At 41.4% G+C, this 16,348-nt stretch overlaps 1 protein-coding gene across 1 annotated transcript in view; it reads left to right on the forward strand.

Annotated features, from left to right (window-relative positions):
- Positions 1–16,348, forward strand: part of BEND4 (BEN domain containing 4) — a 431,660-nt gene that overhangs the window by 77,394 nt on the left and 337,918 nt on the right. The window contains exon 2 of the mRNA XM_078678968.1: positions 9,560–10,126. Coding sequence (XP_078535094.1) covers positions 9,560–10,126 — 567 coding nt within the window. The remainder of the gene's footprint in view (positions 1–9,559; positions 10,127–16,348) is intronic.

Here is a 16,348-nt window from a genome sequence, read left to right on the forward strand (position 1 = left end):
TCCTTGATGACATCCCAGTGGTTTCGAAATGGTTCTTATTGCTCCTGTGGTGAAGATATGTTTTACAAAAAGATGCTACACATATTGTTTGTCTTCTTTAATTGCCATGAAATTAAATTGACTTTAGCTAACCCCCTTCATGTTAACATCTGACAGGCATCGGATTCAACTGAATTCTATTTTACAAAATCTTGCATATCGATAATGCAAAGTAGGGTACATGTCCAATAATTTTTATCTGCCTTTGTTGCATTTTATATTTTTACTTTTCAAAATGCGTATATAACAGTATTCATTCTCTTTTCATAGCAGAGCAAGTGATCATGAAAATAGCTACTAAATTACATGTCCATTTGCATAGTGGCAACATGCAAGATGAATCCATGTCCATCACTGGTAGAAAATGTCTTAGGAGCGTATTTTATATGACTCTTAAGGCAGACCCATCGGTTATGTTATGGACACCTTTCTTTTGTAAGCTAGTATCGAGCTTCATTATTTACATGCATCTAGCGATACGGATGCCTGTCTTTGGGGCGTAAATTTATGTTTTTCTTTGTTTCCTGGGCAGCGAAACCGATCAGCATTCACGTGTAGTGCGCTGTTACAAGCTATGCTGATTTTTGGAATACTTTACACTGCTTGAAAATCCATCTTCCAGGAGCTATGAGCCACGTGATTAAAAATGGAACCCAGAAGACCTCAGCATGTATTTGCAATGTATTTCTTAAGTTTCTACATTCAGTTTCCGTTGTTTTTTAATCTGTTATCAATGGAATGGACTACCCTGTCAAATATCAAGGACACCAGTGGTTCCTTGAATTCGATAATTTCTATAGGTATTTTATCAAAAACTGTTCTACCATAATATGGCCTTTGACCAGCATGACCAAGAAGGAGGCGCCCTTTCAATGAAGGCTTGGGCAAGAGCAGTTTTTTTCAACTCTGACAAATGCATTTACTACAACACCTACACTCAGGCATACAGACTGCAGGAGACCATTCACTGTTGAAGTGGACGCCTCTTCATTTGTGATGAGAATATTATATCTAAGGGAGGTTGTGCCACGGAGGTTCTCCAAGGAGTGGCTTATTTTTTAAAGACATTGCATACAGCAGAATGCAATGTACGATCAACGTTAGCATTTTTTTTGCCACCAGTGAGGTGTTTGGCGACGAGAGACATTATACTGAAGGAGCACATCAAGCGTTAGTGGTCTGGACAGGTAACAATATCAATAGTTCGTAAAGACTGTGAAATACATCAATGTTCCATATACTCCTTGGTCATTTCTTTTTCATGATTAAACTGTCATTTCCTATGATCCTGGAAATCACCATAGGGAAGCAGATGCCTTGTCATATCATAAACAAAAAGGCAAACCACCCATGGGCCCCTTTTGTTTGAGCCATTCGCTCAGTAGAGCAAGTGGATTTGATTTTTATGACACAAGCCAAGGAACAACACAACCTGGTGAATCCACAGGAATGATGTTTAGAAAACCCAAGTCGGAATATTGGCAATGTGCAGTTCCAACAACACAGACTTGTTAAGGCCAGATCAAAATCACAGTAAAATATAAAGCATCAGTGATCTTATTCTTCAGCAGTTGGAAATCTGGAATCAGAAAAACTATTTGGTAAATATCCAGATGTTTTTGGTAGCCAAAAATCCACGACCATACTTTGTAACAGAGCAAGAACCATAGGACCTATGCCTAAGCCAAGATTCAGGAGTCCACACCAGTTTTTAACAACCTTTCCTCACACCACAACAACCATGGGCCAGTAACTGCACACACTTTGTGGATTTACATAATTTCCAAGAGTTCAGTCTTGTTGGTAGTGAATGAGTATTTTAGTCAGACTGCTCTTTTTGTCCCACTCAATAAATTCCCACCTGCTCAAAAACGATACATTGTATTAATGAAAGAAATTGTTTGTTTGCATGGCATCACATTAATTTTAGTAATTGACAAAATATGGTAGAGTTTGAAAATAACTCCTTCATCACCTCGACCCTGTTAACTATAACTCTGCAGCTTTTAGACAGATGGTCAAACTGAGAGAATAAGTCAAGTCATTGAACAATAACTTTGCCGCTTATTGATGGGCTATCAGGAGATTCTATCCAGTGTTATAACTTACCTACAATAAAACTTTACTCAGTTCTTTAGGTGTCTCAATATTTCATGCTTATAGGTACAGCCTGTAAGGTTTCCCATCCAGTAAAGCCCCCCCGCAATCCCTTGCATAAAACCTTTGATTTGTCGCCTCGCTATAGTTGAGATAGCCGCAGAGAGCCATCTCTCTAAGACTAAAGCTGATTACAAAAGATTAACGGACCATAAATGAGTCCTGGATCCAATTTATTATATTTAGAATTAGTATGCTTTTCTACAAATCTCCTGTTAATTCCAGGGTCACATTCAAAATGTGTTCCTCTCTTTGCCGGGCCTTTTCTGATTCCATGTTTAGTCAATGGCTGTGAGCACAACATGCAGTTCTCAGTAGTGAGTACATACGGTGGTGCTTGTGCCCCGTATGAAACCAGTAGTGGCATCACAGTCTTAACTTCCTCCATCAGTTCTAGACAGTGGGTAGCTGTAGTATTTTGTTGAAAATATTTTGGATACTTACCTCTATAGGTGCCATTTGCTCCAGGTCTTTCATTATCACACCCAGGGGAAGCTCTCAAGTCTCACTGCATGGATAAGGGGTACTGCCAGGGACATTAACGGGTCCACACACTAACTATCTGGTAAGATGCTTTTAGGCACTCCTAGCAGACCTCAGGCCATGGGCTACACACTGTACTTTCGGCCACCATTGGACGAGATACTAGAAATAAATTTCCATTCCAGGTCTCTGCATCTGGCAAAAGTTCAATTGTTATGACTTCTCCACATCTATCGAGTTCGAACCTTATCTTACATCCCTACACTTTGTTCTTTCTCCCTTATTATGACTCCCACGGGCCTCCAGATACTCTTGAGCTTGACCTTTGTTTAGATACCTTTTGTCCCTATAATTGTGTGGCTTTCATTTCCAGCTTGTTCTTTAATCAATCAATAGATTTGTAGAGTGCTAAGTGTTACCAGTGAGGGTATCCAGACGCTTAAATGTGGGTCCTGAATGTGTCCAGGCTTTTCTGGGGGCTAGGTTCAAAGGTAAACTTGGAAACGCAGGTAAGCGCTACTCTTGGAACATAAATACTCTACTATTGAATTGTCTCCTGTTTCTGCATGTCCCATTTTTATATATTGTCAGCAAACAAGGTAGTTGCAATATTTTGGTTGGGTCCTTTTCTGGGTTGTATTTTTTTCTCTTTGGTCACCTCCCATTTTTCCTAAATCTGTACTAGCACGCTGCTTATCCAGTTTAGGATACTTTTGAAGGGACAATATGAATCGGCATATTATACTATGGCCGTCCCCACCTTGGCAAGTTGCTGTTCTGCATTACCTCTGTGGGTTTTTGTATATCGGTGTTAAAAGAAATGCAACCATTTCACCTCACAGTCTACCCTCTCAGGTATGGGAACCAAAGACTTGGTGCTAGCATGAATCTAGCCCTTTATTGCTGAGCACTCTCAGTTTGTTATCTCTCTCCTACTTCGTCCCCTATGGTTTTGTACAAAGCTACTCTGGAGTCCTGCTTTATTAAACACCAGTGGGGCTTCTTTCGTTACTATCATTCATTACTTTGAGTTTGTTTGCTTCCTTATGCAGGTGATGCTTGGTTCAGCATCATCAGGCTTCAAGGTAAAACAGTGGCCACTGATGTGAAATTTAGAATGACTAGATGACCAACAAACCCTCTCAAGCTTTATTTTGAAGACACTGGAGTCTTTATACTTCGTCGCCTATTTGTCTTTGAGACACCGGCCCTATGCATAAGGTTCAACACATACCTCGTTGGCTTGTGACCTCTATCTTGGTTTCCAGTTTCATGTCCAACTTTTTAGGCTCTTCTGATTGGCAAAGAGATGATCACATGTTTCCTCATGCTGTAAGAAATACTTTCTTTCCTTCCTTTCTACTGCCAAATAACTGTCATACAGGCTGTTTCCACTTCTATTCTGGATAACTGTAATTCATTCTACCTTGCTGTTCCTACATCTCATGTGGTTCATTTACACATTGTGAAAAATTATTTTGTTTATCTTATCCCTCTTTAGATGCTGTGCTCAGCATACAAACCACACCAAAGACTGGCACTGGCTCCCTTTTTTAGCCAAATGAATCATTTTGATGGTCAGCCACATTGGTCTTTAAGCCATCAGTAGCCACAGCCTTTTGTCATGAAGACCAAAGTTCCATCTTATTGACCTCTTGAGCCTCCACAAATAATATATTGTCCGCTCCAAAAACAACGAAACACTGGGATGTTCATTCTGGAACTTCGAGTCTCTAGCTGGCTGTCCCTCCCTGTCTACGTATGGGTTACTGCCAGGAAACCCTTTGGGGTTATTGTTAAGTTCTTTAAATATATAAATGAAAGTAAAAGTAGTACTGTATATCATTAATAGTTGTGGGATGTATCTTATTCATTAAAACCTTTTCATAGTGTGGTTCTGTCCCCCTCTCTGAAATGGACAGACACATGTAGGATTGGAAATAATTTGCGATGGCGCTTTCTTCTCCCCTTGTCAACATTTAAATCTTCTCCATAAAGTAATCTTTCTTAATCATAGATACTAGTTATATGTATGCATTTTCTGATTAGTCATAACAGTACTGGTTTACTGGTAAAATGTTCCTTTAACCGATACTATGTCTATAAGTAATAAAGCAGGAATCTAGCTGTAAAGCAATAGAGCGCTGTACAAGTGAGAGGTTTACAAGTGTGGTTAAATGGGACTGTTTAAAGTTGAGAGTGTTCTTTTTATTGGCATTTGCGTGAGGAAAGAACTTAACATGGTGACATATGGACAATGTATTCTCTGAAGAGGATGATCTGCAGTTCCTTTGTGATGCTGAGGAGTGAAGACGATTGTTGAATCTATGTTGGGAACTGAGTGCTTAATTTGAGACAGTGGTTTCCGGTGCTCGGCATATAGTTGTCCGCACTGGATCTTGACAAAGTGGCACTGTCTAGCTAATTTAGAGATGAGCACACCAATAGTTAATTATTAATACTATATTCATTATAAATAACTATTACCTTCCGCCAAAGCCATTCTTCTAGTTTTGTGGGTCTGAAATAGTACGAATTGTCACACTTGTAGGAGTGTGAGGTTCAACAGTTGTGTTATTATCATTGGCAGCGCTGGCAGGGGCAATGTGTGGTGCAAGCTGCAGTGACCTCTTGACAAGGGCCCTGGCACTTATCTTTTTTTTGTTTTTTACAAATTAAGCACTGGTAGAGTACCAGACCATGTATGCCTAACAAAAAAGGTTATTTGCATTTTTACTTCTTAGATTTCTGTTTTTTCCGGTCTGAGATATCCTGGCTTAGTAATTTGTCTTCCCCACCTGAAAACGTAATCTTGTCCTTTAGGCAATGGTTGCATGGTGGAAGTGAATGCCCTGAATTTGAGTAGTTTAGCACAACAAGAGCTACCTAGTCTACCTTTATGCAAGCTTGGGTAATCAAGAATACAAAGGTTTATTATTATTTGAGAAAATATTGTTTAAAAACAATTGTGGACTTGTAATTATTCGATGCACGCGTAATGTAAACCTGTAGTCACCATAAATTAGTAATTTCAAGTAAAATATTTTTTATCCAGCTTTTTATTATTATGCAGAAAAAACAGTGCTTGATTCTTTGAGGATCACACAGTGGATTACAAAAACGAATGCAAAGAGGCGAATATACTAAACGGGGAGATTACCATAGCAGAACATACTTTGCTGTAAAACTGTCAGTTGGTGTAATTACAGGTAAACGGTAGTAAACAAGTTTCCCTGGCTGGTCTCAATGCTTCAACGATGATGCCATTCAGACCCTTATGTTAAAGAGCCATCACCAGGTCTTGTAGATTTATAGCACACACGTTAGTTCTGCCAAAGAAATATGGAAATCTATTCGGCCTACTCCTGACATCGCTACCACACCATGCTTAATTTGAGCTAGTGGTGGGGCCCACCAGCACCAATTTTTATGGACTGGAAATTATTTTTCCTCATCAGAATCAGGATTTGACCCAGGGGAGAGGGAAAAAGGGACGAAGGGCTAAAGAAGGAGGAAAAGAAAGATAGTAAAACAGCGACAAAGGGAGAAAGCAGGGTGAAAATGAACGAACATTAGTGAGATTAGGGGACTTGGAATGTCTGTTGGTGGATTAATGAGGCATGAGGTGGGATTAAGACTGTACAGCAGCCTTGGTATTTGGCATCACAACATGCAATAACTAGGGCCATGGGCTTCTGAGCAAATCTATAGGCCCCAGCAATTATTTTCTTGCAAATTAGGCATGGTACCACACCATGCCTCATAGTGGAGAAATGAGCAGCAGATTTTCATCATTTCATGACAGTCTAGAGCCACCTAATATTTTGAGCTTGTTTGCTAGGAAGCGAGAGTTGGGGGTTTGAATGGCTTTATGGGTGATACAAGCAGTCTTGTATATGGCACTAGCATCAAATAGTTTAAATGTTGTGTTCTGGACTAACAGTAATAGGCAGCACACCGGGATGCCAGAACAGTGCTTTTTATTAATCGTAACACCTTCAAATCAACTTCGTACAACCCCTGTCCCTTACGTTCTGGCACCGTAAATTCTCCTGGTAACACCACAAGGGAGCCATAACTGCTGCACACAGAGAGGGTGGAGGGGAGCCTCAACAACTGCAAAACAGAGGAATCTTACCCCGCTGCCCGAACTCACCAAACTCCTACTGACCTATGGTCGACAGTGCAAGGCCTCCTGCACAGAACCTTTTGAGACAGGTATGGTAACCATATTGAGTTGGGTATGAATTATATTACAGATAACATTAAGGTACAACCCATCCTTCTATGGCACCGAGTCTGGACCACGGAACAGTGTAACCGGAATCGCTCGCTTATCACTGATTGCCTGGGCTTGACATATTGGAGAAAAATTCCCTGGCTAGCGTATGTGAGCAATTTTTTCAAAGACATTAACATGCCTTTGTATTTTTCTGAACCTACCACCTTGCTGAGTGTCCCAAGAAAAAATTAAAAAACTTCGTGCTTATCCCACCTGAGAGAACTCCGGGTATCTCATTAAATAACTAAGATTTCAAACGTTCAGATCCTAAATGTCCAATCTGTTATAGGGATTCAACCCTACTTGAAGTTCCATTTGAGCACTTACGAAAAGTATTTGTTGACGCGCTTTCGTTTTAATACTTTTTTTCGTTTAGTCTCCTTCCTGAAAAAACAAGATTGGTCAAAAACTGTTATAAAATGCCCATGTGATAAAATTTCTGAACAATCCACAATCCATCTCACCCTATTCTGTAAATATTATGAACTACCTCGAAAGAGATGGATTGTCCCTTTGTTGACATCCTGGGGTGTGAGATCCTGCCGTATCGCTCTTCTTGCGTTGCAATATCTAGATTCTGAATACACTGCTAAATCTGTTGCTACTTTTCTTAAAATATGTGTGAAATACCGCTGTAAATATGATTAATTGGTTCAACAGAGCACTTCCATTTTATTATGAATTCCCAGTTGATTTTTATCTTACATTGTGTCTTTTTTCCAGGAAAATGTTGTGCTAAGGTATGTCGATTGTAACGTTTTATTGGTGAAACTGTTTTATCACTTGTACTTTTTATGGTTCCTAAAAAAAAATGAAAACCGAATAAAAGATTTATGACTGACTGGGACTGAGACAGTACAATTTGGCTTTTTTTCCAAGATGGGGGCAATTGGGCATTTGTTTCACTCATATCTGTTGACACAGTGATTTTTTTCATGCGAGTCTGCAGGTAAAATGGGTGGATTTTCTCTTCAAATGTCACTATGCTGGAGCTGATGGGAGCTAGGCTTTCCTAGTTCTAGCCCATGGTCGCACCCCCTATCGCGGCAGGTTGGCAAGCATACATTTGTAAAATGGAAGCACATTTTTCCCAAACAAGTGATTTTTTGGCTGAACTGGGAATCTCAATTTAGGCTGCAACATGTTACTGTTATAGGCATTACAAAGACTGCAGAGGGTGCCTTACCTAACTGATGGGAAGGAGAGTTGATGTTTACAAGAGAGGGGCCTAAGCAAGAGTTTTCAGTCAAGATATTTTTCTTAGTTGTAAAAGAGAAGAGAATGTGTTTTTCTCTTTTTTTTTTCCTTTTTAAAATACTTTATTGATTTTTACAAGGTATACAGAAGGCATATATTCGGTTAAGCGAGTGTGTCCAAATTTACATGTGCGTATAAAACTTTATGCACCTTTATGGACACCATGAGCCCAACCAGGTGTCCATTGGTAGAAGAGAAAGGGACAGGCTAAGGAAGAGGAAAAGGAAAGAAGAAGAAGTAGTGAAGGAGGGGGCACAGTTACATGGTACATATTTTGATACACGGGAGCATTATTGGCGACTTTACATACTTTGACGTTCTGGTACACATAATAAAGAACAATTCACTTACATACAATAATTCAAGTGTAACGGCAGTGAGGTCACCGATTATGTTCTCTCTGGCGAGGGCTTTGTTCATGGGGGTTCATAAGAGTCTAGAGACGCATCCAAGGGTTTACACAACGACCTGGAAGACTGCTTCCAGGGGGAGCTTTGTAGCACTATGTTGTCCGCCCCTCTGAGATGGGTGATCCAGTTTATCCAGCTCTTGTATGCAGTCTTGCTCGTGTCCTTCCAGTTGGCAAGAACCATTTTCACTGCTGAAGTTAGTAGCAGGTCAAATAGGTCTTTGTCAGAATAATTTCTCAGGTTTGTGTTTATGCATGCCGTGGGCAAGTTGAAGGAGTCTCTCTGACCATAGTACACTGAAAAACACCACTTATGAGGGCAACGACTTTGTCCCAAAACTATTTAAGTACAGTACACTGAAAGATAAGGTGGGTTAAATCCCCTGTCTCCCGATTACAAGTCCAGCATGTTGCATCCTTTATAAGCCCTAGTGCAAATAACCCTACCGGGGTCCAAAATGCCTTTAAAGTAAACATTGATGACCTTAGCCATCCGACACTGTAACCCCTTCGCTGCTTCTGACGGCCAACGGCCGTCACGGGCAATACCTCCGTAGTGCTGCGCACGTCCGTTGGCCGTCGCATCCCCGCCCACTGCGCTAAAACGCCGCTCGGTTAAGCGTTTAAGTAACTTAGAAGGTACAAATAATCAAATATGGAAAAGTTATACTTTCTACTTGCTTAAATGGTGATTGGCCATACTGATCGAGTCATTCTCTCAAAAATGTAACCTGATTTATTAATTTTAATGCTCAACATTTACTCTAGTAATATGAAAACAATGAAACCGGATGTAAGATTTAACACACTTAAAATGGAAGCACCATGACTTAAGAGCAACAACAATACAGTTATGCTTTATCCTTCTTTATGTACATTGTCATCTTTTGTGTGAATTATTTTTTATTTACTCTTTTCCTCTCCTTTTTTAGAGAGTCGTATGATCCTGGACGCCTTTGCCAAGCAATGCAGCCGAGTTCTTGGACTTTTAAATTGCAGTGGCAAACTGCTTGATTCCAACCAGTCTCAGTCAACAATATCTAGCATAAAGCAGGAGGGCTCAGGCTACAATGGAAGGCAAGAGCAGTGCCAACGCAGGAATGGGTTGCAGAGCCAGACTTCAAATGGTGTAAGCATAGAGATGCAGTACATAGAGAAAAAACAACAAACCTCAGCCTTTCTTCGGGTCTTTACAGAGTCCCTTCAAAACTACTTACTGGCAGAACACATTCCCTCTCAGAATAACTCTTCGTTAAATGAGTTCAGGCATTTGACAGATGTGGATCCTCTCTTGACATCCCCAGCGCACACAATGGGTGGATGGACATCGCCGGCAACCTCAGAATCTCATGGCCATCCCTCATCTTCCACTCTTCCAGAAGAGGATGATGAGGATGAAGAGGAAGGATATTGTCCACGATGTCAAGAGCTGGAGCAGGAGGTCATGTCACTTCAGCAGGAAAATGAGGAGCTTCGAAGAAAGCTAGAGAGCATTCCAGGTAAATTGTATTTAGAAAATATGGGCCTTATTTAGTGCTATCATATTTCGTCTGCTGTATTATAAGTGGCATAGGCTATACCACACTTGTATTAAGGAGCAAGATATCCGCCACGTATGTGACTGAGTATTTAGTCTGTCAAACTCTAATATAAGACTCTGTTTTCACTTAAATTCACACTGTTGTTTACTGCATAGTTTGATGAATAATGACAAGAATATTCTGTCCAATTTTGGTGTTTATAGAAGGTAAATCTAGATAGTTAGCAGTATCACATGGAAGAGAGAATACAGAATAGTTCTAGTTTGTGTGCAAAATAAAAATGCTGTAGGGATAGGAACGTTTAGTGGGGGATATTGCTTTGCTGAAATGCAGGACCTGGAGGTTCCAGATAATTAACAGTGGTTGACTTGATTCTCCCTAGAAGAGCCCCTGATGATGTTTTTTTAAGAACAGGAGCAACAGGAAAAGCCTGATGTGCCGAATATATATCTCCCTCACTCTCTTGGTCTGTATCTATAAGTATTACATATCTGTATGAACCCCTTTCTGAGGGCCATGGGGCATGTAGGGGTTACTGGTACCAACTGTGGTGGTTGAGGCCTTTTACTCCTTATGTCCTGAGGCCTGACTTCTATGGATTCTGAGCAACAGGGCCAAGTACCCCTTCTGCACTTGACTCCGCAGTAGGTGTGGTCAAGCAGTCCAGTGATCCCTCAGGGGAAAGTGTGGGTACATGTTAGTGAACATGACTCATAGTCAAAAAGCACACAGTAATCAATGGTAAGTCAGATACTTATTTTTGTATTAAAAAGAAGTATTTTATTTCTAACTCTGCGCCATCATAGTAGGAATACGACATTCATAAGAAATAACCCAATCCCCTTGAGGTTGGGGCTCTAGTGTTTCTTTGGCATGTCCCTGTCCCACCCACTCTTCGTAACATGTTCCGAGTTATTCCCAATTCACTGGTGGTCACATCCGGAGAATCTTCACTAGTAGGCCTGCCTCAAGAGTCCACTCTGACTCTTAGGAAGTAGTCAGAAGTGTCTGTGGTGCCGCAGCACCTAGAGCAGTGAGTTCCACAGAGCTCTAGGCCCGGATCAAATCTTACCCACCCCAGCAGCGAGGCATTGTCCAGCGTCTCAACGGGTGCACCCAACCGCAGACACTTGTGTTGCTCCAGTCCTGTTCGGTCATGTTGACTGCACGTGGGAGGTGCGGCAGGACCCAGCATGCGTGGACTATCTAAGAACTAGCATGACCATTTCCATCATTGATCTGAGGTGCTCCAGCACTTACTCTTCCAAGGTAAGTTCAGCGCTCCTCACCATACACTTCCTAGCATACGGGGTCATCGCTAGGCCCGGCAATGGCCTTGGCACCTGTTGGCAGTGTTCACTTCGATCGTGGCCCCACCTGGCATACGGGGTCGCCCCAGTGGTGCGTTTCAGGTTTCCCGCATTTTGCTTTCGGTTATCTTCACAGCAGCCCTCTCCTGACAAAGAGGTGTCACTAAACTGATTCTGCACATGGGCAGCGACCCTCTCAATGCAGCAGCCATCACCTCACACCAGGAGTCCTCTCGACAGGGTTCCCTTCTGGGCGTCACTGCCTCCAATGCTGTACTCTCCCTGATAGGGCATCCTGGTCTTGGTCAGCAGGCCGGCACTGGTGCTGCAGGGCAGGTGGTCTTGGTTTCCCTGGGTGATGTCCCCTCACCCAACAGGGAGACCCACACTTATTTGCCCCCAGTCCTAGTCACAGGCAGAAGTCATGCAGAGTTATCCCTTCTCACACAGTCCATTTGGCTGTTTGGCAGATGACACTTTTTGGGGTCTCAAACCCCCCTTCTTCTAGTCCGATTCCAGACACCAAATGTGATTTGGGGTCTGGATCTTTATAGTTTTATTTAGGGGTTCTACTTCTTTTGAAGTGCACCCTTCCTTTCTCGTGCTTTCTCTTAAAAGGCTGTCTGTCACAGTAGGAGAGACTCCGCAGCAGATAGCCTCACAAAATAGGGCACACGAGTGACTAGAGTTCACACCTGGATGTCAGCCACAGTGATATGTACATCAAAAGGTTAATCCCAGACCCACTCTTTATGATTCCCATATCACTCTCATCGCCTTTCCTGAGATGTGTTCAGGCCCCTTACTTGTGATCTGTCACTGAATCAAAGAGCAACCTTTCAAGTGTACAGAGGTAGCCTCTCTCTCCCTTCTCTAATGTGTCCCACCCGCCTCATAGTAATGTATCAATACAATAGACAAATCTGTCTGGGGGATTCCTCTAATCCTCATTTCCTCACCAGGCACGCCTGGTTTTCCCAAAATGGAACCTAGCATCCTACATGTAATGTACCTTATGCAGGTACACTTGCATTCGTTATATGTGCACAGTACACACACGGTCCAGTACTGTTACCTCCATCTATTTTGCCACACCAGACACACACACACATTTACTCTGCGCGTACTGCTCAGTACTATAGCTTTTCTGTATTGTGCTGTGGTGTGCTACTTGCAAAGACACACTGCCAGCACACACATTCACTATGCATGTGCTGCACTTCACTCTTCATGTTGTGTACTTTGTGCAAGCACACTTACATTCAGCACATGCTTTTACCACACACGCACTGTACAGCACTACATCTTAATGTAATGTATTCCTCGCAAGTATACATCCATCCAGCTCACACTCATCATGCATACACTACACCGTACTACTTCATCCCTGGACTGTACCCCTCCATGGCACAGATACATTCAGCACAGTCACTACTTTAGTGCTTCATAACACTTCACATCCAACCAATGTAGGGTAAGGGGTGACTTAAACTCACAGCAGTGGAACTTTAAAAAGGTGAGTGAGCCGGTAGACTTCACTCCAGTGACACAGGCTAAAAAGAACCTGATCACCTCTACTGATCACTACACGGCATGCTGCCACCATCGCACTCCTGCTGCTTAACTCCTGGTGAAGGCAGATGAGGGTAGAACTTTGGGCATCCCTCCCGATCCAACAATACCAGAATCCAAGAGACAGACCTATGTCATGGCGCACACGCATGAGCCGTTTTTCCCGATGACACAAAAATCAGCATTAGGGATCCAGTCAACAGTACCGTTGGGAATGCAGGGCACAAGTTAATGTGCATTACCATGTGAATACCAAAATGAGTAAGTGACTCAAAATGAGTAATTTACTCAAAATGAGTAACTTACTCATTTTGATATTCACAGAAGGCACTTACTCATTGATGATGCCTTCTGTGAATACTAAAATGTTCACAGAAGGCACTTACTCATCAATGAGTAAGTACCTTCTGTGAATACGACAATGAGTACGTGCTTTCTGTGAATACCAAAATGAGTAAGTGCCTTCTGTGAATACCAGAATGGTGGTAAGGATTTTTTCTTAAGTTAACTCTGTGAATCTGGCCCAAAGATTCTACATAGTAGATACTAAGTATTGTAAGCAGCCTTGAGTTATTAGATAGAATCTTCTCAGCTAACAATGCCTACATAACAGAGAAGACTGTGTGCCAAAGGTACTAACCCTGCGTACTTGTGCTTGTTTAGCTTTTGAAGATGGTGTATCCTTAAGGTTTTCAGCACATTACGAAGGCTGTTGGTAGTATGAGTAAATAGTGTCTCTTTGGACAAGTTTTGCATAGAGTGTACACTGCTCTCAGTAGATACTTTTAAATACTCTTTGATGTATGCTGCGTGGCCCCTGTCCCCAGGTCTATTATAGCCTTGCGGATCCCACCCCCAGGGAGGGGCCATATGACCCCCCTCCCAAGCTGCTTTTGGCCCATCCCCAAGGTCTGTGTTTTTCTTTGTAAGGGGAGGGGAGCCGAGGGGGGCCCTACCCAAGCCATTATAGGCCCCGGGGATCCCACACCCAAGGCTGAAACATACAAAAAAGTTTGAATGGCAGCGAAAACGTTTTTAAGAGCAGACAATGGTCTCAGGGACCACTGCTTACTCTTAAAAAATTAAATGGAAATGTTTTATTTTTATTTTTTAAACTCATCCTGTGTTCCTTTAAGGAAAATGGACTGCATTAAAAAAAAAAGTTGCTTTATTTAAAAGCAAACTCAGACATGGTGGTCTGCTGTCCCCAGCAGGCCGTCATCCCTTTGTTATTGCCCATTCCCAATAATCCGTAAATTGTGACCTCCATCATGAATATTGATCAGGCAGGTCAATTGTGACTCCATTGGCAATCCCTAATGTGTCTGAGACACATTAGTTCATTTCATTTTGTGACTCGTAAATTGCGAGTCACTAAAATCGCAATACGCGAGACGCAAAATGTAATGGTCGAACATCTGGCCCATAGTTACTTGATCATCTGAGCAGATTTAGGCACATATCGAGATGGCTGGCGTGAGTAATAAATATATTAAATTTGTATTTTCAGCAACTGAAAAGGAGCGTAGATCCAATAAATAACAAGAGTATCACTCTTTTAATCAAACCAATTCGGACAATTCCAAACACTTCCAATATCGGTGTTTCGATACGGCGTAATCATTTAGGAGTCTTGTGTATCCATTTAAATCCATTTAAAATCTAACTTTATTCAATATTTCAGTATAAAGGAGTTGTCCATTCAGCCCAGCCAATGGGTTTGGTAGATTTTTTTTTACGCAAACAGTAAACCACACAAGACTTCCTAACTATATACAATCTCAAAAGAACCATTTTCCCTTAGTCAGATATTTCACAATTAGAATTCACACATGAATACAAAATCTAATGTTAATTCCAAGGGTTACAAGAGCTCGCCAGTGGTATCACACCAAAATAGTGAATATTCCCAGAACAATTTAATAAGAAATTACCCCAAAGCCAGGGATTAGATGCAGACACTTTATCACCTGTAAATCTGAAGGTACTATCCTATCTGCCAAATAGTGGTTAACATCCTGCACAACCTACCATTAGAATTAACCCCAATTTCATAACCCTTCTAAAAATACTTTTTCATTTTATCTTTCAGTCGCTTACTGTATTGTATCAGTATCAAGATCCTGAATGGTGTTTGATCTTCTCCGCAATCTAATATTCTTCATAAAGAAACACTCATGGGTATAGGTGGTGTATTGCCCCCTGTTCTATCTAAAACATTAGGGACACATTTCCAGTGCCCTAAAGCGTACATAAACTCTTCACTGCATATCTTTCTCCATCGGGAATGTGAATGGTATGAGGACAAGGAAAAGGCAGAGGCTCCAGTTGCAGCAGTTAAAGGACCTAGGGGCGGATGTATTGTTTCTACAAGAAACATATCTATCATAGGTAGATCTAAATAGGGTGCTGACTAGTGTTGAAGTGATCAGGACGACTCTGTCAACTGGCACAAAGGAAGTGACCATTTTAGTCAATAGTCAATCTGAGATACGAGTACTGTGGCCAAAGGCTGATAATAGAGGAAGATGGGTTATTGCTGAATTGAGTGTCAGATTGAGTAAATAGTATGTGTTGGACACTAAGGCTCTAACCTGGATGACCCAACCGTGCTTGGAGAATTATTTGGCAAGTTACTTAAAAAGAGAGTTCCAATCATTTGGGGTGGGGATTTTAACATAATAAGGAAGAATAATCTTGATAGGTCTTTCCCCAGGGCGGGTACAAGCTCACCCAAGATGACAAGTAGCTTCAAGCTTATGTTGAAGGATCTGGGTGTAAAACACATTTGGAGGGAGAGGATGGGAGACCAAAAGGTATTTTCATTTTATAGAAATCACAGCAGTAGCTCTAGATTAGATTATTGGTTTATGGATTTTCAATTGGCCCCCAAGGCGAGGCGAGTAGAATATATTCCAACTGTCATTTTGGACCATAAACCTGTGTGCCTAGAAGAGAAGGTTCTTTTCACATCCGGAATTAATAGTTTCTTATGACTATTGGTGAGGAGTTTTTTTATTTTACCCAGGGAAGCTGTGGATATTGAGCAGTTTGGGAAGCTCATAAAGCATATTTAAAAGGGGCGGTTTCTAAGTGAATAAGGATTTGTAGAAGGGATGAAAAGAGACTAGGGGAATTACTGCAAAGAGAATTGTGTTATTTGGATAATAAACGGTGTGACCCCCATACTGGCTGACCTGCATCAACAGATTTTTTTGAAAATAGATTTTATTGAATTTTTCTAGTTTGCAACCGATCAAATGCAACATTTTGCAGTTATACACAATATCGTAGTATA

Source organism: Lissotriton helveticus, chromosome 2_2 (assembly GCF_964261635.1).
Source record: "Lissotriton helveticus chromosome 2_2, aLisHel1.1, whole genome shotgun sequence".
NCBI classification, from domain to species: Eukaryota; Metazoa; Chordata; class Amphibia; order Caudata; family Salamandridae; genus Lissotriton; species Lissotriton helveticus.